We start from the raw sequence: 25,207 nt of genomic DNA on the forward strand, positions 1-25,207 counted from the left end.
GCCTACGTTTGATATGTTACGTCTACGGTTAGGCTATTAGGTAGGTTTAAAAACGTAATATAAACTAAAAAAGAGTTAAGGTTGGTTATACGTTAAGGTATTAGGCTGAAGCTGTGTGTTATGTTTCATAACGACCGAAAACTGGTCCTTGAACCACGGCCCTGAAACTGCAGCCGCGTCTATTGCAGGAACATACAACTGGAACAGTGCGCCGGTGAGCGCTGCCGCCGCGGTACATGAGCGATGCGGCCGCGGCAGATGTTACTGCAGAATAGCATTCTGGAACTTGCTTTTTAGTGTCGCCCTGAGGCCCCTATTTTTAAGTCTGACTAGGTATCATCTCATGAAAAAGGAAAAAAAACTGGATTGGACACGTTTACAAATCAAATATCGAAAAAATTATAACGTTTGTATGAGTTGTTTAGCTTCTAAATATATTGATAGGAGCCTACATTATATAAAAGGATGTTATAAGGTTAAAAACGATACGTTAATGATAATTGTTTACATCGATTTTTTTTGTGCGTAATGATGAATTGTTGTCTCCCATTTTAAAAAGGCAACATAGCCTAGTGCAATGTCCCTGTGAAATAAACGTAAAAATAAATATTCTCACAAAGAGTTAAGAGTAACGGAATCATTTCTCTTTGTCTGCAATTCCATCGCCGCTCCTTGGAGGGGTTGTGAAACGAAGATAACTCCATCAAAACTAACCTGCACAGCCAAATCAATTTAGATGACTTGGTAACCATGTGTATGAAAGAAGGGCACGACAATTTTGTAATTAAACAACTTCCACTCGTCCTTTATTGGAAATAAATATGATTTGGGGAGGAACATTGAAAAGGAAATACTGAGAGAAATAAAGAATGCAAAGCTTGATCTTCTTGCAAAGCATTACATTGAACTATGGCCATATATCTTTTATTTTGAAATAATTTAAATTAAGTTTCCATTAGGCTCAATATTGTTTTGTTATGAAGGCCGAATTTCCACTCTGGAAATAAAGCAGGCTTTATCTTCTGGCTCTCTCTTTGAAGACAAGCAGGCCTACAGCATAATATTATTTAACATGCTTGAAGTAGGCTAATGTATAGCATTTCGTTTATCAAAAAAAATAAAAACACAAATCCCACAAATGCATTTGACTGACTTGTTGATGGATCAGAAAAGCGTGTGAAACCAGGCAGCATCATAAGTGGGTGGTCTCCTCCCGCACCTCCAGCGTCTTCCACGTCCGGGCACGCAGCGAGGGGGGTCTCCTCCGCCGCAGGCTGGGCCTCTGATCCCCCGGATCAGACGTCTCCACGGCCACCGGCTGACGGTGTCTCCGAGCTCGACCTGCCTCCTTGTAGTTGCGGTAGCTCTTCTGCTTAATGGAGCTGAGGAGTTGTGACCGCTTCGTGGTGTCGGTCTCCCCGGGCTGTTCATCCCCTTCTTCTTTCAGGCTATCAGCCAGGTAGTTAGTGTTCTGCCAGGCGACGAATTCCCCCGCGACCTCTTGGATGCGGTTGGGGAAATCGGCCACTGCCACGGTGAACAAACCAGCCTTCTCCATCACGACCTTCGTCTTGCTCTGGTATAGGGTCTGGATGTTGGAGACCTCGTCCAGTAGCTCCGAGTAGACAAGCTCCTGGACCCGCTCGGTCCGACAAAGGAATCCGGCGCACAGCGGCTCACTTTGGTGTTTCCGCAACTTGCGGAAGGAGAGAAAGTGCGGCATCGCGACGAAGTGTATGGCCTGGGTGGCGAGGAGCTTCTGTAGGATGTAAATCACATCGAAATGTCGGGAGTGCAGGGATTCTTTAAGAAAGTTCTGGATGTATTCCCAGTCCTTCAAGGGGAACCTAATATTAAACTGCGGTGAGGTGAGTTGACTGTTGTAGAAGGCATACAGCAGGTACAGACCCCCCACCCGGATCTGGTAACTAAACGGGCCGAGGAAGTATTTGGAGGCGGTGGCTAAGGCCACTCTGCAGAAGCGCTTCATCTCGCCCATCAAGGCGATGCCGGCGAAGACGTCCGAAAAGCTCATGTACCTCCAGGCGGCCGAGAAGTGTTCATATCGCACCGACTCAGTCTGCTGGAAACGGGCCAGTAGTTCCTCCACGTCCTCCGTCAGAGGCCGGTAGAAGTTACTGAAATACTCCGGCGGTGGGCGAGGCATTACGTTTTGGTAACTTCAGCGGTCACAAACCCACCCGGACTCTAGAGTTGACTTCAGGGCGGAAATGTGTTCTCCGCTGGACTTCCAGCCTCCGAAATACCTGACCGTATCATGTGATTAGCACACGAGCCAATTAGGATCCCCAAACAATCAACACATGCACACACGCACACGCGCACGCGCGCGCGCACGCAGACACACGAGAAAATATCTTCCAAAACTGGAAAATATTCGAATAGGTCTGGACTATTCACCTTAATATCTGTATTCTTACATTGTCATTTGAACTCCTCTCCTAATTGGCTAAATGCGTGGCCACCCGCGACGCGCCAAAGTCAGACCCCCGACCTCTTGCTACACCACCTGTGGATTTATCAGCGAAACCGATTTAAAGGGGACATATTATACCACCAGGTGTGAGTGTGATTAGCTTTACAAGCCGTTTCGAAAATCTGCCCCATATGACATCACTAGTGGGCGTGTCCACCTAGATCTGTGCTGGATAGAGTGGCGAAGTCACACCCCTTCCGGTAGAGCCCATGGGACCTACGAGATCGAAAAATATGAATGGGTTTCAATGGAGAGAAAGTATTTATTTTCTGGTCCCAGTCTTTATATGCCCTGGATTACACATATGTTGTTTGTGGATTTAAATAATAATTTTTAATGCAAAGAAAACTAAAAATTTTCGTGAAGTTTGATATTGTTAGTTTTTTTCTAGTGCTCTCGGTTTTACGCGTTATTAACGGCGTTAACGCAAACCAATTTTAACGGCGTTAATTTTTTTATTGCGTGATTAACGCTCTTTTGGCTTGGCAAAGCCAAAAGCCTGCTGTCTAGCAACAACTAGTTGTCTAGCAACAACTAGTCACGTTAGAAAAACTACATCACCATACCGGATCTAGCTACACCGGAAACAAAACAACAAGCACGCCGCACAAACTTGTTGGGGCAAGCAAGGATACGGAGCGGGTGAAGAACTCCTTAAAAGTGTGTGTGTGTTTGTTCAACCCATTCATATTTTTCGATCTCATAGGTCCCATGGGGTCTACCGGAAGGGGCTTGAGTTCGCCACTCTATAGATGAGCAACGTTTACTTCAGTCCACTGGAGGGGTATTCCATCAAAGTCACTAACGAAAGCGGCGCCTAGTTGATTAAGCCCGGTTAGAACTAACGCCAACTTCCACTTGAGGCTAAAGCCGTTCCATCAACCCAGTTCAGCCGCGCCTTGCTCAGGTTAGTTCAAGCCAGGCTTACGTTATCCTGGATTACGCTTGCTCACGAGATATGTAACCAGCGCAGAACCGTGAATGTCAAATCATGGATCAAATGTCCGAAAATGACCGAGCGGGTTCTTTTCCAGCGGCGAACAGAAGCTGCTTGTGGAGGTCTATGAGGAGTACAAGCATATAATAACTCAAAAAGGGAACACCGTAACCATTAATAAAAACAGGGAGGCCGCCTGGCAAAAAAATTGCGATCTTTTGAATGAATAAGTATTATTAAGCATAACATATTTGAATGTAATATTGACCGTAGAATAGGAATCAGGGAGATAGCCTTGTGGTAACATGACAGACTTGTAACCGGTCGTCTGGGGTTCAATCCCCACCTAATTTGCAATTTGGGAAGGATTACTGCAGAAATGGAAAAACTTTTCATGCCATTTATTTTCCATTTCTTTGAAGATTCTAAATTGACTGACCATAGAATTTTTCTTGGCTGCCTGCCGAGAAACTCACCTGAATGGAATTTATGTGGCTGCAATTTCCCATGCAGCAGTGTCTTTGTCATTGTGACAAAGGCTTATCAGTAACATTAATAATAACATTAACTTTACCATGGGTTTTTGAAAGTTAGATTTGGGTTCTAGGGATATTGTAAGACATATTTATTATATAAAAAGTAAATTGTCAGGCCTAATTTCTCTGATATAAAGGAAATTACAAAGATAAACCAATGGCAAGAATTCAATGATGTTCCCAGGACGCGAACTCGGGTCACCTGTACTAAGGGGCAGATACTAGACGGCTCACCCTACTGCTGGTTCCCAAATTTGATAGAATACATAAAATTTGTCTAAAAATGTGTTTAGAAAATATCCACGATAACAATTGATAGCAATTAATTTTTCACTTCACAAATGTACATTTATGTCAAAATCGTTAGGACTATGCTTGGCGGAACTTTCTGATGGTACACTTGTTTCCGACAGATGGGACTTCTCTGAAACACCGCTCAAGTAAGCCTGACAGTTAGCCTGGTACCGACCAGGTTAATTTGGTCTGATAAATTGCCATGGTTACTTAGCGGAGATTCCCTTAATTCCGTTGATGGAACGCAACTCTAGCTTAAAGTAGCGAGGCTAAGAAAAATAAGCCCGGCTTTGCCTTTAGCTTGGTTGATGGAATTATCCCTGGGTAGGCTGGTAGACTGATCTATCCAGCACAGATCTAGGTAGACACGCACACTAGTGAATTTACGTAAACCTTCCCTTCTTCCGAAATAAGAGCGTTCAGGAAACGTTCGTAGGCTATGACATAAAACCGGCAAAACAGATTGTTCGTGAGACTAGACTTCATAACAACAACAAAGTATGGATGCCCGCAGGGACCTCTTTGCGCTTCTTTGCTGAATCAGATGAATCGGTTATTAGAACTGCTAGCAATGGTTAAACATGAGGGTGAATTTATCAGTTGATGTTTATAATTGTAAGCTATAATGTATCGGAATGCGAATGTTAGAATGGGTGTTAATTTCGCCTCTTAGTGCTTGCTTCAAGTCCACTTTAGTCTATCCATATAATGGGAAGCCATTGTTGACGTCAACTCGGAGCCTCGGGTTGTTCTACTTCCGCACGAAGTTCCGAGGGAAATCTCCGATTAAACAGAGTGGTCAAGGCGATTTCATCCGATCTTAAAGGAGAAATCCTGTTTTAAAAATGGATCTGGTATATGTTAAGTATGATAACGAGTTGGAATGTTCGTTTGGGAGCAAAAAAGCGCGTTTAGACGCATTCTTAAGTTGGCTGTTTTTAGCAGATTCTACCAAAACGCTATAAACTTGGAACGATGGTGTCATTTTGTTATGGTAAAAACAAAATCGCTATTTTAAACCACATAAAAGGCTAGAAGTAGCCCGACACTTCTTGTGTAGTAGAATAAGGGTCTTAACATATAAAACAAGGCATTGATAACTTTGTAAGTGTACAGATTGTTTATTAAAAAGGACAGAAAAACAGCCAATTGAAGAATGCGTCTATATGCGGGTTTTTGCTCCAAAACGAACGTTCAAACTCGTTATCCTAAACATATCCCAGATCCAATTTACACCGAATTTGTCCTTTAAAAAGGTCCCAACCTCCGAAATTCCCGGAAACTCCGACGGAAGGCACCAAGATTTTCGAAACGGCATGTAAGGCCAATCACACCCACACCTGGTGGTAATATGTCCCCTTTAAAGATATATCTATACTGCACACTCGTCGCCTTATCTGGTAGGTTTGTAATGTCATCATTGTCCTGTAAGAATAAGGGGCTACTTACATTGTGCTTTTGTAGGGGCGTAAGGGGGGCAAGAGCGTCAATCGAATACAAATATTGAATCGTTATTCTATATCCGGCGTTTTTGCGGGGGAACACCTGTTTAGCCTATATTGCTAGAAGCTAAGTGCTTGCTACATAGCCGGTTTACCTCCGGTAGAAGCTAAATGACAACGTGCTTGAAAACGAACTTTTCACATCATGCTAGCCACAGAAACTAAGTCACATGAAAGCGAAGACTCCAAGGAGGAATTTTGCTGCTGGTAGATGTAGATATGCTGTATGTTGCGATTAAAGCGAGCTAAATGATCGATGCTATCTAGCTATATTATAAAGTAATATTACTGTCAATAAACAGTACCTTACGGGCGAAACTGCTGCCATTACTTTACTGTAATTTCACAGTAAAAAGGTTTTACACTGTAGCGTTATAGGTGTCCGGGAAGCCTAACCTTCTCTCCGACGCGATCATCCAAATCCTCGGCCGTCCAAAACGAGTGGCAGAGTCGGAGAAGTTTATATCCTCTCTCAAAACGCTGCTCCTAACACACACACACACACACACACACACACACACACACACACACACACACACACACACACACACACACACACACACACACACACACACACACACACACACACACACACACACACACACACACACACACACACACACACACACACACACACACACACACACACACACACACACACACACACACCTTGCCCCTGCAGTCTCGCGACGTATGCAGGCCCGTCCCTCACTCTCATCTTCACGAGGGGAGGCATGGACGGAAATCCATTCTGCACAGAGAAGAATAAGCACATTCATTTCTGCACACCTTCAGGATATTCACAAAAAATGCATTTAAATGCCATAGTTGAATGCGTATTACTTCTTTGTTAATTGATGCTGCTTAAACAGGGGTAGGCCTACTGCAAGTCTTACTGCGCATTTTTCTGTACAGAAAGAGCAGTTTAATATCTGATTGCATTAAACATGAGTTCACCCTATTTTGTGATTTTACCAACAGCTGTTCTCTGTGGAAATTACCAATAAATGATATAGTTAATTTATGAATATAATTGTTGTAGATTATATTAACATTCAATTACACAGTATATTTATAAAACAACGGCCCTAACCCTAGCCCAAATAACGATATGATTGTACAACGTTACTTCTCTTTCGTTCCCGCTCTCTCTCATATATCAGTGACTCTGGTCTGCAGGGGTCGACACATTGATGGACAGATGCAGAATGATTTGGTTCGCTACGATGGGGGCCAGGTAGCCAATCAGAGATTGCAGATTTAAATAGGACAGCTAAGCGAATTTTTTTAATGATTAGAAATATTAATTTTATATGTGTAAAAGTGCCAGACAACGCCAACTGGTGGCGGAGTAGTGAATCGCGCTTTATAGGACCCACATTCATTGAGCCAGAAAAAAAATAAAAAGGTTAGGCTACTCGGTCCATTTACATGGTTTTCTGTTTTACTACTAAATTAATGCAAACAAATGCGTGTATTTCATAGGTATTAAATGTATAACATTGCTTTAGTGTATATTGTGACCAAGTTCCAGACAGTCGATTTAGACCTGCCCTTTCATTCATGCTTTGTCTGTAAATTAGTTAAGGCAGAAAAGGTTACAAATTCATACCTAATTATTAGAAGAAGAGATCTCTATAGAAAGTGCACAGACGTTTGGCATCATGGTGCCCATGCTACAATTGAATATTTATCTTGTAATAATGCATGTAAACAGACAAGACTGGTCAGTGGGCCAACTCTATAACTCCCTCTATTCCAACTGTTCAAGTATTGTTATATATATATATCAAATATTGTCTGACATTCATAGTTTTGGCCCTAATGTAGCTGGGGACATATATCTAGTTGTCGTAAAAAATATAGCGTTTATCCATGCATAGGCCTACCTAAGTTACTATTACCCTTTTAGTAATCCTATGGTTATTCTAGGTTTTAAGCACACAACTATGAATATAAGTGTAATGTTGCTGAAAACGTAAAATAACCAAAAACTTTATATCCATAAAAAACGTCCTTCGTTCGAACATTCTTTTGCCAACTTTATTTAATGAGGGCAACCATCACATCGGCTATGATAAAAGTTAGGTGGCCTACACATGCGCGCACGTCCTTTTAGGCTGATGTAAATAAAGATATTTTTCTGAGAAATTATATACCAATATGTAGGCTACTGATGATATTCTATTAACCTGTTAAGTTAAATTAGGCAGTGATCTGGTTACAAATGTTTGTTTTCTTTTAACACATTAGGTAGGGGCAGATCCCAGTCCTGAAGGCATCTCACGAAGTAAGTGAGTCACCTCGACAGGCGGACCTGTGCCCGTTCAAAAATTGCTCTCGTAATGTGAACGAGGACACGGGCGTCACCCCGCGTCGTTATTTTCCTTACTCATCAGTTTAAGGCATACCCAAACTCTGGAAGAATAGTGGTCTACAGAAAGTGCACAGACGTCTGGCATCATGGTGCTCATACTACAATTGAATACTTTATTTTGTAATTCGTAATACATCTAAACAGACAAGACTGCCCAGTGGCCAACTCTATAGCTCCCTCTATTCCATCTGTTCAAGTATTGTTCTATATCAAATAGTGTCTGATAATCATAGTTGGAACCTAATGTAGCTTGGGACACAGTGGCGGTGGGTCAATAGAGGGCGCTAGGGCGCCGCCCCTCCATGAAATATTCACTTGAATATATCTGCCAACTATTAATATACTATTATCAATACGAAATAAATCAACAAAAACACATAGCGTTTATCCTCGTTTAATTGTGTGGTATGCTTGTCACTGCCAGCAACCATTTAAATGCGTCTGAACGTCAATGATTTGGGCTAGGCTAGTTATTGGACATTTGAAATAAAGCCCTCGTCCAAGTCAGGGGCGCCGGCCACGTTGAAAGTCAATGTAAGCTCGCTAACTTTTTGCTGTCTATCAAGCAGAGACAGCTTTTCATTGGTGCAAGAAAATTCGCCCTCGGGTCCACCAGTGTGCGCCCCAGGCCAATGGTATCGCTTTTCTTTTTTGTTATCACCACATGATTGGACAATTCAGCGAATCAATCAAATAGGCTACCTCCCTCAGTAGCAATCGCACAACACAACTACATGTAGAGAGAAGAGATAGATCGCTAACTAGCAGGGAGTTGTTAGCACTTTCCACCCTTTTCAGCGGAGGAATTGGACTCCCGATGCAATGTTATACTTAAAAGGAACAAGTAGGTTACATATTAATTTAGCCGTTCGGCCTGTAGCATATAAACAAAATGAAGCAACTGTCCCATATTTCTCACTGAATTTGAAGTAGACATTGAGACTCACAAAAATTGGACGCCATAGGACAGTGATCATGATTTGTCTCAATATTAGAATAACAACAATGGGTCAAAAAGCAATGGCTGGTGGAATGGCCATAAAGTAGGTCTGTATATGCAGTGTAAGCTTGTCCAGGACCTGAAAGGCAGGATGTAGGCTATGAATCTGAATGAATAGTAGGTAAATAGGTAGTGGCCATCCCCAAAATGCACCAGAATACAGGAAATCAAATCTATTGAATTCAAAAAAAAAATGTATGGGGGTCTATTACTGTGCCCCACCAACATTTTTGATCACCGGCCGCCACTGTTGGGACATATAGTTATCGTAAAAAAAAATATGGCATTTATCCGTGCATAGGCCTACCTAAGTTACTATTTCCCTTTTAGTAATCCTATAGTTATTCTTAGTTTTAAACACACAACTATGAATATATATGTAATGTTGCTGAAAACGTAAAATAACCAAAAACGTAATATCCATTAAAAACGTCCTTCGTTCGAACATCCTTTCACTCACTTTATTTAACGAGGGCACCATAACTTCGGTTTAGGTAAAAGTGAGTAGGCCTACACATGCGCACACACCTTTTAGGCTGATGTAAATACAGATATTTTTCTTTACCAATATGCAGGCCACTGTGGTTATTCTTAAACATGCTAAGTTAAATTAGACATTGAACAGGTGACAAATGTTTGTTTTCTCTTAACACGAGAGGTCGGGGCAGATCCCAGTCCTGAAGGCATCTCACGAAGTAAGTGAGTCACCTCGACAGGCGGACCTGTGCCCGTTCAAAAATTTCTCTCGTAATGTGAACGAGGACACGGGCGTCACCCCGCGTCGTTATTTTCCTTACTCATCAGTTTAAGGCATACTTAATCAATCGAAGAAGAGTGTTCTAGAGATATCGCACAGACGTTTGGCATCATGGTGCTCATACTAAAATGGAATTCATTATTTTGTAATTATAACGCATGACTACATAACTGTTTTAAAACATAAACATAGCAATATATATAGTATATAGGTCTTAAAATGATATATTAGAGATATACTAAACATTTCCAGATCCAGTCAGAATGTTTTTTGCCGCAAGGGCTCATGGGGGTTGGGTTGACGTCACAATATTCGCATTTGAAACAAAAGTAGTCGATTCTCGAACCTAATGTATGAGTATGTATAGTCGAAAAAAACGACTCACATGCATTTATGACCTGATCTGTTTAAAAATCGAATAGTAGTGACTGTTAAGAAGGTTAACAGCCTTGGTTGCGTAGTTTAATACGTTTTAAACCTTAGGTGTCTTATCTATTTTTGTCCCAAAGTGGCAGCCATAGTGCTATTTAAATAATTCCACTCACGCATGCGCAGCAGATAGATACTGGGAGCAAAATGGCAGACATCTCTCTGGACGAGGTGATACGACAGCGCGGCCTCAACACCAAACAACAGACCATTAAAAGGTACTAAACAAATCAGCCCCGACTGAAGTCACAGGCTGATTAAGGTTTAACAGCTTCTTAAATTGTATGATTGGGAACTCTAAAGAGCCACGAGCTTCTTCCGGTTAGCGACTTTGCACGATTGCTATTTATGCTAACATTAGCTTCTGTTGTATAGCAACTCAATCGGAGAAACCATTTGGTCTTCTGCATATTTGTTATTATTTATAGTAGTATTTATTTATCATGAAACGGTTGTGCTAAAACCTTCATTCTACGTCCAGGATATGAAATGGATTATAACCGCGTATTCATCTCCCCATGTTGTGGAGAACAACAGTGTCGCTCATTCAGTCCTGCGTTGGAGCTTCAGACAGCAGACTATCTATACCTTGCTGTCTGTTGCCGTCCGTACTCCAGTTTCGAATGAAGTATATCAAACATATGTATATTAATCAAACAGCCAAACTCTACCACTTCAAAAATAGTTATTTTTCCATCGAATCTTTAAGCTCAAACCGTGGAGGAGAAACGCTGTGACGCTTTCTTTCATTTCGATTTGTCTGGTGGTGATTTATGACGACATGAATTGTGTCTGTTTGGAGTCAGAAGTTTCCAACCTGTATTGGGATGAGGAAGTTCTTTAAGTCATTAAATCACATGTCATAAAGTTGTAGGGTTTTTTTGGTAATACTGTACACACAAGTGTCGAATAATCCCACGGACACGTCCCTACAATTCTGACGGCTACTGCAGTATTTCTCAAAGTCAGGAGGTTTATATATAAAACTTCAGAGCCCATTTTGTACTCTCTCAAGGCACACTGGCTAGAAACCACTCTCTTAATTTATCATTCCTCTCGTCAGACCGATGTTTGGAAGAGGGGCTGGTGCGTCTGGCCGTGGCTTTGACGCTCGGCAGAAGATCGGAGCCAACGATGTTCGACAGAAGATTGGACTTGGTGCAGGTAAGTCAAAGCACTGACCATGGTAGTAATTAGGGCTGTCCCCGACTCTGAATTTTCTGAGTCGAATCAGATCTTCCTTTTCAGTCCGGAGATTCGACTATTCGGCGGCCGTGCGGGGCAGGTCTTTTGGAGATTTAAAAAATGAGTTCTCTTTCTATTAACACTCTGTTTTGGTAGGCTATAGGCCTTTTATATATGCTTGCGTGTTGTGCTCATTCATTCTCACCTGAACAGTTTTCTGTCTGTTTGTCTAAATAAAGCTTCTCTTTATAATTATCATTAGAGCTATGATGCAAATGGTGAATATTAAGCCTGCGGTGGCATCTGTACGCGCAGTTTGCAATTTATTTTCAGCACCAGCTGCTGCTGCAGAACAACAATAAAAAGTCACAATAAATGTGTCGATTCATGCATATGGTCTGACACGTCTACACTATAGGTTGGGTCTTTTAAAATGAATAAATAAAGGAAGACGGCGGGGTTCCCGACTGATAATTCGAATCATCGACTTTCAGGGGACAGCCCTAGCAGTAATTAATACGATTTAGTCTAAGTTTAGTGGTGGAAACCACATTTCTGCTGTCCAAGTTGTAAGCATGCTAAAGCAAGATGTATAACCCCTACATGCTTCTTTGTGACGTGTATCTGCGTTCACTGTAGGTCTGTTAATATAAAGATGAAAGCGTCTGCTAAATGACTAAATATAATTAAATCCTGATTTAATGACTGAAGAATGAATGATGAGATGACTTGGAGTCATGTGAAGGAGCCCCTTAACTCCCCCCACTTTTCCTCAGGCTTCCAAGTGAAAGACGCCAGAGAGAAAATCGGGCAGAAAGACGCACGCTTCAGAATCCGAGGAGGGGGCGGGGGAGGTGTGCAGGACGCCCGGCAGATGATTAACTCTCGAAAGCAGGTCCAACACCACCAGCTCGGCTCCCCCCCACAGATCGCTCACCCACACCCAGCTGCCGGGCAGCACCACCTGATGAACCACATGTCGCAGATGCACATTCACACCGGCCCCGGGTCCCTGGGGGGCGGTGCGGTGGGCCGGCAGTTCCCCCCAACCGGTCTACAGATGGGTGCGCTAGGCGTCCGAGGTGGGCCCATGCCCTCCAAGCCACTGGACGCCCGCGACCGACTGAGCCTGAAGAGGGGCATCGGAGCATCGCAGAGTCAGATGGCCATGACAGCACCCTTCAAGATCACCAAAACCATCCAGGTCAGAACCGGTCGCAGGGTGCTCGTCTTGTACTGGTGTTGGTCATTACATAATGTTGTATCAATTAAGATGTGCTTCATCAGTCCTCTATGTGATATCGTGGTGTCACAGCAGAAAGTAGCGCACAACAGTAATAATTAATGAGAATAAAAAAATAGTTTTTAAAGCATAAAATAGTTCAAATGCATACACTAAATAGCAAAAAATCGCCTGAACATACCTAATTCTATAATGTGTTTATTCTTTCTACATATTTGCATGCGTTAATGTGTCCCATGATTTACGGTTATCGAAACACACTTCATTGTAACGGGCCAACTCTGTTTACAGCAACGACCGGTGGGGATGTCCAGCGGCATCCGTCTGGGTGGGCAGCAGGTATAAAAATCTCTTGTCTCTTCTAGTAGCTTTTCCTTCCCCATTTGTACACACAAACAATGCTGTTCATGTTGCTATGGGCTGAAGCACTGCGCCAGGAGGGCATCCATGGTAATGTGATCCATGTCTTTTGACCGTTGGATGTGCATCAGTCTTTTACAGGGGAACAGGATGGCATTCCCCCCAAGCAAATGAAGATCACTACAAGTAACAACAACAGCAACATGCTACAGTCGAGGGTATGAGAGCACTCACATCTTCTAATTACTGTCCACTACTGCGTTTCGTGGTCACAAAGTTGTCAGATGTTAACAGTGAAAACATTGGCGTCAAAATCAAATATCATGTTATACCTAGTTTCTGTTTTTTTTGTACACATGGTTGTTGTCCTGGGTGAAACACAGACAATATTTAAATCTACTGAATTCGGCTGCTGTTAAACAAGTTCACAATGCTTCTAGAATACTACTTTATAAATGTTTTGGTGCAGACTGTGTCAGCTTCCAGCCTTTCTTAAAGTGACGACAAGGAAGTACAAGCAACACAAAAAATATGTATTCAGCCCAAATTCCTAAAATCCTGAGTTTATGAGATGTATATTAATATAATTTTTGACATTTTTCTGGCAAGATAATGGCTGGGTGTGTAGTGGATACATCCTTACTCTATGGGATGTGTTATGGTTATTTAACATGTTTAGATCCTGATGGCCATGTCATTGAACTACTGGTCGGAACCGAAAATGGGTTTACTCGAGATCCTCTGTGAGTCTTGAAAAAATGGTATTTTAGTTCCTGAGATGAAAAGTGAAAGAACCCTGCTTTTCTTTATTCCGATCTCTTGTAGCCGGGGACCATGGGCTCCCCGTTCTCCATGTCGGGCCCCATCACAAAGGTGGTGAAGAATGACGCCTATACGGCCCCCCAGGCCCCAGTCCCAGTGGCCCCGACCCGGCCCAGCCCAAGCCCCACGGCCTTCCGCTCCTCCAGTGCTGCCCTGAAGCCCGTCTCCAGAACACTGCAGCAGGCCCCCGCGGCCCTCAGTTCACCACCCCCAGCCCCGCCTCAGGTCAGCCTCGCCTCCTCATCAGCATGACCAACTGCTTTCTTAAAGTGGGTGATGTTGGTTAAATCAGACAGATTCCGGTACAGCCTCCTGTTCGTGTGCTTAAAGATTTGTGTGTCTCGCCCTGTGTTGTCCAGCCGGCCGTCAGTCCTTTAGAGGGAACCAAGATCACAGTCAACAACCTTCACCCCCGTGTCACAGAGGAGGACATAGTGGTGAGAAACCTGCAGATAACCACCCTCTACTGCATATATACTTTACTCTTCTCAAATATGAAATCACCTTCCCTCTTCCGATATACTCCCTCTACTGCGTAGCTATTGTACTCTATACAAATATGACCACAACTTCCCTCTGCTAATACACTCCCTGTACTGCATATATACACTGTACTTTAAACAAATAGGACCTGACCTTCTCTCTGTAGCCAAGTTATTACTTAAGCTGCTCCTCTTCAATTGGTTCAGATAAACCCTTGGCCAATCAGGAATAAGCTTATTTTTCCTTTGTGGTTTCTTGCTGCTCTTGACGTTTCCCTCTCCCTTTTGTCTTTCTTTCTTTCTTGATTAGGAGCTATTTTGCGTGTGTGGTGCCTTAAAGCGGGCACGGTTGGTAAAGGTGGGCGTGGCCGAGGTGGTGTTTGTGCGTAAAGACGACGCCGTCAGCGCCTACAGGAAGTACAACAACCGCTGTCTGGACGGTAGGAACCAATAGCACGCATGAACCCTCCTTTTGTATCGTTCCTGTATGAAAAGCTTCTGGCAAATGATCTCCCTAACATAGCTGTTTACTGATGTATTTATCCAAGGTGTCCTGTTCAAATGTTTTTCTGTCTTCTCCTAGGCCAACCCATGAAATGTAACCTTCACATCCAAGGAAATGTCATCACTTCTGACCAGCCAATTCTCTTGTAAGTAACACTACTGATTGAAACATCTAGACTCTCCTCTTTGCGATGAAGAAAAATAAACTATTGGAAGATATGTACAAATGCTAAGATCTGAGTTTGTTTGTTGCCATTCCCTTAATAATTTATGGTTTGGTTGAACGGGTGATAGAAGTCCCTGTTGTAGTGTTGAGACAGCAGGGTGGGAAACAGCCTTTCTGTGCATTAAAGAGCCCAAACTAGTTCAGCCTCACCTCCTGTATAGCTAGGTTCCTGAAATAGCCTGGCCCTGCTCATTAGACAAACACATAGAATGACCCGTTAAAGACATTCAACATAAAAAATAATAGTCATGCAAATAACTACAACAAACACGATATCTACATATTGAATGGTATTATTCAAAGTAAGAACATTTATCATTATTGAATATCGATGATTGATATCCTGAACTGGGTGATGCTCATTCAAGCTTGGGTGTATTTTCTGAAACAAGAATGACGAAAAAATGCCCTTTCCAACATTTTAATGAGGCAGTTCCCTTGTATAAGAACATAGCAGAGTGTCACAGTTCTCCTTCCCTCTTGTCCTCCTCGTGCTTCTCCCTCCCTCCTCCCCCTCCCCCCCACCAGGAGGCTCAGTGATTCCCCCGGAGGAGGTGTGAAGAGAGACGGCCTCCCGCCCTCCTTGTCTCGGCCAGCCGGCCAGCGCTCCTCCTCCCAGCCAACCCCCGAGGTCGACCCCCAGACCATCCTCAAGGCTCTCTTCAAGTCTCCCTCCTCCCAGTCCTCGCCCACCTCCTCCGGCGCTGCGGCCAACTCCCAGGCCACCGCCTTCCGCATCAAGATCTAGCTAGCATCCGGGTCCTAGCGAGCGTATGGTTTCTAGCTAGCCTTATCGATCTGGCTAGCGTCTGGGTGTTTTGCTAGTGTTTAGCTCTGGCTAAATTCCACTGTCAGTTGACCAGAGAGGTGTACACGCCCCCTCCATCAGTATAGACTAACTCGCCCACTGGTTCTCCTTTATACTCTGGTTTTCATTTTTCTAACCACAGGAAACCCACTCTAAAATATGATGCATTTTGACAGCCGAAAGACACCAATGCCTGTTTTTTTGATCCCCAATGTTCATTTCAGTTTGTTTTATCTTTAATCTTCTACCTTCCAGTATACTTTCGTCGCGGCGCTTCCCAGTTGGACCAATGGAAGCTGCTGGAATGTTTTAATTGTATGGGGGGAAAACAAGGCAATACCGGTGTATACCTGGAGTTATGGAGATGTATTTCAGTGATCATAATCCTCTCATTGATCGCTGCACCAACCAAATGATAACAAGAACCCACAATTGGATTTCAAAATATTTCATCAATCCCTGTAAACTGTTAATGTTTGTAGTAGTTCTTGTCTTATCTTTGCGGTTTACTTTTTTTCTCTTGTGATCTGCAATTTTTCTCTTTGGTTCAGCCGTTTTGAAGTTGTGTATCAGAAGCCATGACTGTCTGCTGCGTTGTCATGTGTCACTTGAGTACTCGACATGAAGTAGTGAAAATATCCCATTAAATCGTATGCTTTGTAGACCTTCTACATGCGTCTCTTTATCAGTCCGTTGTTATAAAGCAATGAAAAGTGCTAAAGAAGAGTACCAATTAGTTAGACCTAAAATGCTCTACAATAAGAGTTGTAGTTGGCTTAGAGTGATCTGAAAATTACTGGGTTCAAGCCCTAAAAAAAGTTAACATTTTAACATTTTTTAGTTTTTTAAGCAAAGAAATTGTTAATTAATCATGCTTGGCTGTGTCCCTATAAATACAATGGCTATGTAACATCCAAAGTATCTTGACCATCATGAGCTGCAGTTACATTTGAATGTTTTGGTTTTCAACCAGGGCTTAGAATGTGGATTAACAAAAGATGGAACATTCCAATGGGACGGATAACTCAAACCAGATGGGAAGTAACCTGGAGAAGGAACACAGAAGATCCCTCCTTACAAGAAGGTTTTTGGCCATGAGTAGTTAAAAAACCATGAGTGGTTAAGTTGGAGAGGTGACTCAATGATTTATCTCCCATTGTCCTTGTCTTCTACATTACAAGACATGAATTAGTATGATTATATGTAGTAGTAGGGACCTCTTTTCATCTATGTTTAAACTAAATGTGCCATTAAGGCCGCTGATTAATAGTTGAGTAATTAAATGATGTATCTCTGATTCGGATGTGGAAAGTTATTGGGCAGAAGTTCCTTGATTAATCTATCGGCCAATTAATGTACTCAAGTTGAATTCTGACGTTTCGAGGCAAAGCTTTGCTTGATTTGCTTTGTAAAAACTACAACTACCAGAAGACGTCAGGTTCAAGTCGCACTTCCTGTTCGACGGCGTGTGTTGTCCCGTAAAAACATGGCGCCTTCCACGAAGAAACACGACGCTGGCGATGCTTGTATTATTCCTGGTGGATTTGCAGGTGATAACTTCATAACATTGACCTTATCTTATAACTTTTAATAACTGAAATAACATTGTTAAACCGATATGAAATGCCGTGATATTTCCGTGGCAGCGAGCATCATCCCTGCCAGCAGATACCTTATTTTTCAGGATTGTTTTCAAAAGCTATTTGAGAGATTATTCTTCATATGCGGAATAAGATATTGTTACGGATGTCAATTTGTATTGTTTTCTTCAGTGCTGTCCTTAAAGTTCAGCGCAGAGTCGGATACACAACACAAGATATATGTGAAGGAGCACCGGGTGCGAGTAGAGGCCAAAACACACCGACCGCTGGACAAGACTCTATTCGTCCTCAACATTCCTCCGTACTGCTCACAGGTCTGTTATCGTCTAACAACTTGACATGCTGTGATGAGGGTTCAATAATTCAATCTAAAAAGTAGAGATGCTGTAATGAGGTTTAATGAGTTGGATCATCTTAATATGTTGGTGTTCTAAATATGTATCAATTGCTTGTTCTTTCTTATTTTGTCCCATCATCTTCCACATTTTCCGTTATATTTCCTTCCGCCATGTCATGTCTGTTGGTCCGAAGTTTTGATGCATCTATCTATGGAGCTCTGAGCTAATATGTGTGTGTGTGTGTGTGTGTGTGTGTGTTTGTGTTTGTGTTTGTGTTTGCGTTTGCGTTCGTTCGTTCGATCGTTCCAGGCCGTGGTGAGTCAGATCTTCTCTCGGTTTGGCGCCGTCGTGTCCGTAGAGCTCAGCGACCGACCCGGTGCTGCATGGGTTCCTGAGATCAAGCTATCAAACATCTTCAAACCAGCAGAGAAACAGGTAGGTGCGTCTTTCTGTAATTTGGATAGTATATTATCAGTTGTATTCGTTTTCAGTTCACTCAATATTTTCTCTGGTTGTTTGCAGGGCTTTAAAGTTGCTTACATTGTGTTTCAAAAAGCAAAGAGCATCCAGTTGGCTAAATCTCACCCTCAAAATTTCCCCCTGGTCATCAGCACAGAGAAGCAACCCGTCACAACCGGTTTATGGAGTAAGTCAACGCTATAACCCACTTTCCTTCATAACATGAAGCATCTTTTTATATATTTTGAGAAACAATTTCATTTTTTTTATATACTTTTGACATTTCTGAACTCTTGATCATCTGGATCAACCCTTTACATTACATTGTAGTTTTCCAATATTTAATCCATCTTTATTTTAAAGAGATGGTACAGTGTTTGACATTGTACCTGCCAACAGCAGTTGATTAACGGCTTCTGCTTGGTTACGGCTACAACACTTTGGCAGAACTACACCGTAATATTACAAAAAAAAATGCATCATATTTGAATATAAGGCATTTACTCAATATATATTGTTAATTACTGCCATGATGATACGATTTTATATTGGTTAAAATTGTAATAATTTGGTTTTAGAGGGACAGTGTTTTATGAATTATTTAGCTTTCTAGATGGCAATAGTCTAGTCTTTTCACAACACTTATGTATGAAATTATTTTTTTTATTGAGCCTTAAATTAAAAAAGGCATTCCATCGTATATAATATTATGAAACATGAATTGGACACCAATGTTAAATTTACAACAACGAAGCGGGATGGCTTAACACCTTACACCACAGGTCTGCAGGTAGGGCTTCAGGCATTTTTTTTAGGATGCCTACAGGTAGACTGCTGAGACTACCCCCAGACTACCCAGTACAAACTCATTGAGCTGTTGTCTCCAGAATGGGCAGAGCTGTACCGCAAGTCAATCATCCTGCCAGAGAAGCTCCAGGAGACGGTCGATGAGTTCATGACTGAATACGACCTGAGGAAGGAGGAGGTGAGGACTCGCCACCCTGTCGTCATATTGAGTTGTTACATGAAATGATAGTGTACATAGGTTCACTTTGGTAGTGTACATAGGATCGTAAAAGTAGGTTAAAAATAACTTATCCAGGTAATTCACATTCTTATTAATAATGAAAAGTTAAGTGTCATTAAGACACCTCGTACTAGCAGAAAGAAGCTTCCTCATCCTGACAACAGTAAGAAAGGATGAGTCTGTAGGCCAAATCCAGAACACGCAAGTTTTTATCTCCTCCATGTAGCGTCTTGTGGAAACACTAACAGTTGCACGGTTGTAACCAAGGCATGCTGCGCCACCATAATATTTAGTGAGTGTTCAGCGGATATGCATTTAAAACTTCAGGTAGCATGGCTCCGACTTTTGATGCGTGTGCAAATCCAAAACCCATCCTACGTCTCTGTGCCGTGATTGTGAACGCAGTCTCTCAGAATGCCCAACATCTGTCCAATCACTGCCTTCCTTTCTCCAGAAAGCAAAGAAGCAGGAGGAGGAGGCGGAGGAACAGAAAGAGGACGAGGAGGGTTGGGTGAAGGTCACGAGAGGAAACAAGGGCACCAAGGCCCGCCCACACAGTGAGGCAGCCAATCAGAAGGCTCTGCAGAAGGAGATCAGGAAGAAGAAGAGGAAGGAGCTGATGAACTTCTACACTTGGCAGCACAGGAACACACAGAAAGAACGTGAGTCTTGTTGCCGGGCAGGCATTGTTGGAATAATTGGTGGTTTGAGGTGTACATTTTAACTTTCTTCTCTTTCAGATATTGCTGATCTGAGGAAGAAGTTTGAGGAAGATAAACAGAGGATATCGCTGCTGAGGGCACAGAGGAAATTCAGACCCTATTAGTAGAGCAGGAGCTCGCTCCACAGGGCTAGGCTTAGAGTAATATTCTATGAGTTCATGAATGAGTGGTGTGTGTGTGGAACACAATGTTTTCGTATGTCGACTGAGTACCAAGTCGTGGGAAGAGATGAAATAAAATGAGAAGTGAATAAACATTGGTGTAACATCTTTAATTAGGGGTTTGTGTGGGTTCTGTGGCACCACCAGCAGGAATCCCCCTACAACTCCCAGGCTGTAGGTCACCTGGAACACTGGGGGACCACCCACACACACACACACACACACACACACACACACACACACACACAGGAAATACAAAGTGACAGGAAGTCTGTTTCTGGAAATCAGCAGCGTCCGTTCAACTTTGCGTGAACAACAGTTTGGTCCCAACAAATCACAAGCAGTTGTCAAGCGCTTTCATAAGTCACTCAAAGTTAATTGAATGCAATGCATGACACACAAAGAATCCTAAACACAAATTATTCCAATCAAACCTGTCATGCAAAGTGGCAACACTTCCTGCTTGAAAACCTAATGCGCCAAAAATCGTAAAACTTGAGCAACAAGCCACAGGGCGTTATTGTTCAAATACAGCTGCTATCCAAGAAAGCAGCACAGACTCATGTACTGCACTATATATTCCATGCATCGTGCTTCTCAGATGGGTACAGGTTTTAATGGTCTTACTTTTGTTCTGATGGGTACATAGGGTTCAGGGTTGACGTCCCTGCGTCCCAACCGCAGTGGTCCCAGCGAGACTAGCTGGGCCAAGTCGGACCAGACCTCCCTCCTCCTCCGTCCGGCCTCAGAGGCTAGGGGAACATAACCCGTTAGATGAATTAGTTCCATCTGGAACTTTCTGGTTAACTACTTATGGTATTTCGGTAGTTTGAAATGATCAGTGTTAGTTGAGGTTGGTGTTCATTGTGTTTTAGATCAGTTTAAGGACAGAGTTGAGACAAGGGATGTTTTAGGTAAGGTGTTTTGTCAAGGTGTGGCTGAGGTAAGGGATGGGTGCATTGAGGAAAGGCTCATAGGTTTCTTTGTCTGAGGAAGAGTTAAGAGACTCACAGATGATGGCGCATGGCTGTGCACACTCAGCTGCCACTGTGCAAATTTCTACCCAGCAGTAGAAGTAAATCTGAGGGCAATACGAAGAACAGGCGGTATTGGTACCATGATAGAAGATGAGTACTCACCGATACAATGTTTGAATGATTCAGAGTCCTAAACGTATTTTATACAACTTCTAACCCAATACAAGACCAACATTCAAATCCTATATATACTAGACTATCTTTTACCCAGACAATGTGTTTCTAATGCATCATGGAAAATGGCCTTCCTAGCTCCGCCCCTAGGGTGGCAGAAATTACTTTTTTTCCCCCCCGTTTTTCATAACACAATCTAGTGCATGAAATTTTAGCTAATGTAGATTGGTGCTTGCATATTAACACCAGAGTTGGGCCTCGAGGGTAATCTTTGCAGGTAATCTTTGGTAATCTTTTGCTTTGTAGGCAGGTGGAGCAAATGTTTAGTTCTCCTGTACCTCCTCCTCGCTGGGCTTGCCAGTCTGGGGGTCCAGGAAGGCGAACGTCTTGACGTCGAACCTCCGGACCTGTGAGGAAGTGCTGGCTCCCCCCTGGGAGGCCACTGGGGAGGAGCTCCTCAGAGGGTCCAGAAGGTTTGGGCACCTGGAGAGAGAGAGACCAGGAGTGGAGACAAGGAGTCAAGACCAGCAGGAGATAGACCAGGAGGTAAGAGAATCAAGTCCAGGAGAGAAGGGCAAAAAGGGAGAGAGAACCGGAAAGATACCAGCATTTCTGATTTTCTATGCAATTTGATTGACACTCGTGTGAGGTCCTCCTGCCTGCAGCCATTTCCAGAGCCAATCAAATGCCAAATGTTTGATTTGTTGGTTGGCTTGAATTTCATGTACGCCCAAATCCTATTCCTTCATATTCTATTATTTTTTATTATTCCTCGAGGATAATTGTTGTTTTCCATCTTGTATCCCAAACGTTTTCCCTTCAGGATGGATGAAGTCCCGCCTCATTATGACCGACAGGGCGGCTGACCCGTCGTAGAGCAGTCTCCAGACGGAGGTTCGGGAGGTGGGGTAGGCAAAGCAGTCCCGGACCCGCAGCGAGAGGCCCGGCTCAGGGGCCGGCTGCCGGATGGACACCTCCACATAGATGTGAGAGCGCAGCTGGAAGGCCGCGGGAAGCTGGTCGGCGCTGATGAAGGAGGAGAAGGAAGAGTCTGGAGAGGGGACCCCACACAAAAAAAACAACCACATGAACACAACTCAACACGGCTGGACTACAGCGGATCACAGGGTCTTCAGACAGAGCGTACCTGTGGCGATCCTCATCTGGACTCCGATGGTTCCCATGGCGACCGTTGGTGTGAGGCGGGCGATGATGCTCTCGGAACGCCCAGTGGCCGCAGGTTCAACGGCAGGATACTCACATTGCACCTGCAGACTGGAGACAACACAGCTGGGGCTCAACCACCTGCCTGGGACAGGTGGGGTGTCAACTATTGACATCAGCATCACCATGGTTACCTAGTTGGTAAGGATGTGGCGTTATCGAGTGAAAGCACCATCACCATCGTTACCTCCAAGGTACTGGTGTGTTGTTTACCAGGCACAATCAGCATCACCATGGTTACCTCCCAGGTACAGGTGTGTTGTTAACCAGGTACATTCAGCATCACCATGGTTACCCACCTGAAAGGGGAACGGTCGGTCTGCCTTGACTCCACCGCCACCTCGTAGATCACCACGTCCCCCTTGGACTAAAACAAAACAAATAGTAGCGTGTTGTCATGGTGACATGCAAGGGTAACCAAAGGCGACATGAAAGGAGCCGACAGTGGAGGCGGGGAGTGGTGCTCCTCACCCTCATCCTGGCGCCACATGCTGTCGTAGGGATCTTGAAGATGGCGACGTCTTCTGTCGCCATGGCGGGAAGGCAGTCTGGATGACCCCTGACCCACAGGGTGCGGGGGTCCAGCCGAGGCTCCGTGTCCGTCGCCTCCACCGAGAACACAAAATGGCCGTCCACGGAACAGGCTGTGGCAGTTGATGGAGATGCAGGTTCAGATGGTCAACTCTTAAACGAGCGTCCTTCCAGATTCACGTAAGAGAACAGGTCTGTCATCAATTACAACACCCCTCAACCCAGACGTACTACTACAGACCTTTACAATCCCTCATGATGCACTGCTTTCCTCCATTTTCTTACTCTGGTCATTTATATAGGTGATGAGCTTAACCACATCAACCATAGCCAACCCAACGTCTACAAATTAGGCTTCTATTAAAACCGTACAGGTTCAACTTTTGTTAGATACCTAAATGCAACCCAATTTGATAGCTTCTGTTGCATCATGGGTACATGAGTCTCTAACCATTGAGTCTGTAGTAGCAAACATCCTCTTGGGAATTAAAGCAGCATCCCAGAAGCCCACAGGTTTCCATGGAAACTGCCAGGGGGCCACAGGGCATGTGCATAGCAGGGTCCAGGTCACAGCTCCCCGGTAACACTGGAAACAAGATGCTCCAAACATTGATAGTTAAAAAAAAGTCCTCACATTTTGAGTGCGGTCATGTGCATTTGAATCAAATAATTTGAAATAATAAAACGAAAATCGTTTTTTTTAAAGTGACGCATGAAAGAAATGGGTTAAGGGTTACAATCGGGCTAAATTATAGAAACTTTAAAATTAGTATGTAATATTTGCATTCAGATCCTTGCAAATTGCTGCTCGACTCACTCGTTGGTGTGGGCTGGGGGGGGCCCGCGTGCCTCTTGATCCGCTGGCAGCTGATGTTGACACCGATCCAGCGGTCATCTCCCGCCAGCTGCACCGCGAGCGGGACGAGAAACGAGCTACCCTAGATTCACACACACACACACACACACACACACACACACACACACACACACACACACACACACACACACAGAGTAAACCAGCAAACCCTCGATTAATCACGCACACTCAAGATCAGTTAGGCACACACGTTACCTGGATCTGGACGTAGCAGCTGTCGTACTGGCTGTAGAAGGACACGCGACCGTGTTTCTCTCTCCACTTTCGGATCCCGCAGGGCCCCTCTGCCTCGGGAACCGGGATTTTGGCCCCTGAACTGTCTGGAAGGAGGACAGGTTTGTAATTATTTTGTTTCGACCTTTGGCTTTATTCTGGTCAGTGTTTAATACGTCCTAAAGCTCAACATTCTCATTACCATTTCATCCCTAGATCTACTTCACAACGTCCTGTTTGTGAGTGAAACGGTTGTGTTTACCTTTCACCTGCAAGTTAGTCCGGACCAGAGGTCTAAATACAGCCCGGATCCTTCGGCGTAGGCAGGCGACCTTAGGGAGAGCTTCCCTGGTCGCCTGGTCGTTGAGACACCAGCCGCCCACAGTCAACAGTAGCACTGACATTTGTACTGAAAAGTATTTCATTTTGTATATGTTTTAGTTTTAGAATTTATTAGATGCTTTGCTATTTCTCCAGTTTTAATTTAAAGCAGTAGTCACGTGAGGATGTCAATTAGCGTTAATTGGTTGAAGGCTCATGCACCGGATACCATTTTTCCGTTGGTCAATTAAATGTTTTATTACATATTCTCTCCTTATTGAGGTTAAACCAGTCAAGAAATTAACTAAAGGTCATATTTTAATAAAATGAATGTGCCTGTGTGTTAACTTATCTTGAGGCATGAGAAAATACAATATTTGCATAATTGTGTGTGGTTCTCTCTCCCAAAGGGCGATCCATGTTGGGTATAACCTGGACAACATTGTAATTTCCCAATGTCATTATGTTAATGAGATGACATATTGGGCAACCACAGGACAAACGAAATGACTCATGCTAATATAAATGTTTCTCAGTAAAAATTCTAATTTTTTGGTATACATTTCCACCAAAAAAAAAGCAAGGATAGCAGAGCATTTAATTTGCAATGATACGCAATACTT

The 25,207-nt window shown here is 43.4% G+C and overlaps 4 protein-coding genes across 4 annotated transcripts; 2 read left to right on the top strand and 2 right to left on the bottom strand.

Annotated features, from left to right (window-relative positions):
* Positions 1–1,192: 1,192 nt before the first annotated feature.
* On the bottom strand, positions 1,193–2,167 carry LOC307083170 (snRNA-activating protein complex subunit 1-like; the record flags this gene model as incomplete). The annotated part of the gene is made up of 1 exon (XM_079746983.1): positions 1,193–2,167. The coding sequence occupies one exon, from the start codon at positions 2,165–2,167 to the stop codon at positions 1,193–1,195; it is 975 nt and encodes a 324-aa protein (XP_079603109.1).
* An 8,288-nt stretch (positions 2,168–10,455) lies between these two features.
* poldip3 (polymerase (DNA-directed), delta interacting protein 3) lies at positions 10,456–16,630 on the top strand. Its single transcript, XM_079746323.1, has 10 exons — positions 10,456–10,547; positions 11,393–11,493; positions 12,291–12,718; positions 13,049–13,096; positions 13,249–13,335; positions 13,943–14,164; positions 14,299–14,376; positions 14,732–14,861; positions 15,005–15,071; positions 15,680–16,630. Exons 1-10 carry the CDS (start codon positions 10,477–10,479, stop codon positions 15,897–15,899), a joined length of 1,452 nt encoding a protein of 483 aa, XP_079602449.1. The 5' UTR covers positions 10,456–10,476; the 3' UTR covers positions 15,900–16,630.
* Positions 16,631–17,429: 799 nt separating this feature from the next.
* rrp7a (ribosomal RNA processing 7 homolog A) lies at positions 17,430–20,346 on the top strand. The gene is made up of 7 exons (XM_079747156.1): positions 17,430–17,509; positions 17,732–17,874; positions 18,208–18,333; positions 18,421–18,544; positions 19,245–19,342; positions 19,839–20,046; positions 20,125–20,346. Exons 1-7 carry the CDS (start codon positions 17,446–17,448, stop codon positions 20,208–20,210), a joined length of 849 nt encoding a protein of 282 aa, XP_079603282.1. The 5' UTR covers positions 17,430–17,445; the 3' UTR covers positions 20,211–20,346.
* A 518-nt stretch (positions 20,347–20,864) lies between these two features.
* On the bottom strand, positions 20,865–24,688 carry LOC307082553 (zona pellucida sperm-binding protein 4-like; the record flags this gene model as incomplete). The annotated part of the gene is made up of 11 exons (XM_079746172.1): positions 20,865–21,019; positions 21,279–21,348; positions 21,757–21,901; positions 22,286–22,469; positions 22,566–22,693; positions 22,942–23,009; positions 23,114–23,286; positions 23,625–23,759; positions 23,991–24,111; positions 24,246–24,370; positions 24,526–24,688. The coding sequence occupies 11 exons, from the start codon at positions 24,686–24,688 to the stop codon at positions 20,865–20,867; spliced, it is 1,467 nt and encodes a 488-aa protein (XP_079602298.1).
* Between the last annotated feature and the right edge of the window lie 519 nt (positions 24,689–25,207).

Source organism: Pollachius pollachius (assembly GCF_949987615.1).
Source record: "Pollachius pollachius genome assembly, chromosome: 11".
NCBI lineage: Eukaryota > Metazoa > Chordata > Actinopteri > Gadiformes > Gadidae > Pollachius > Pollachius pollachius.

What these genes read in the sequence shown, in the direction of transcription:
- poldip3 (XM_079746323.1), top strand. Translation starts at nt 10,477, where the DNA reads ATGGCAGACATCTCTCTGGACGAGGTGATACGACAGCGCGGCCTCAAC. An exon ending in GCAACATGCTACAGTCGAGG is followed by an intron (nt 13,336 to 13,942) that starts GTATGAGAGCAC and finishes GATCTCTTGTAG; the next exon opens with CCGGGGACCATGGGCTCCCC. An exon ending in TCTGACCAGCCAATTCTCTT is followed by an intron (nt 15,072 to 15,679) that starts GTAAGTAACACT and finishes CCCCCCCACCAG; the next exon opens with GAGGCTCAGTGATTCCCCCG.
- rrp7a (XM_079747156.1), top strand. Translation starts at nt 17,446, where the DNA reads ATGGCGCCTTCCACGAAGAAACACGACGCTGGCGATGCTTGTATTATT. An exon ending in TCAAACCAGCAGAGAAACAG is followed by an intron (nt 18,334 to 18,420) that starts GTAGGTGCGTCT and finishes GGTTGTTTGCAG; the next exon opens with GGCTTTAAAGTTGCTTACAT. An exon ending in ACGACCTGAGGAAGGAGGAG is followed by an intron (nt 19,343 to 19,838) that starts GTGAGGACTCGC and finishes TCCTTTCTCCAG; the next exon opens with AAAGCAAAGAAGCAGGAGGA.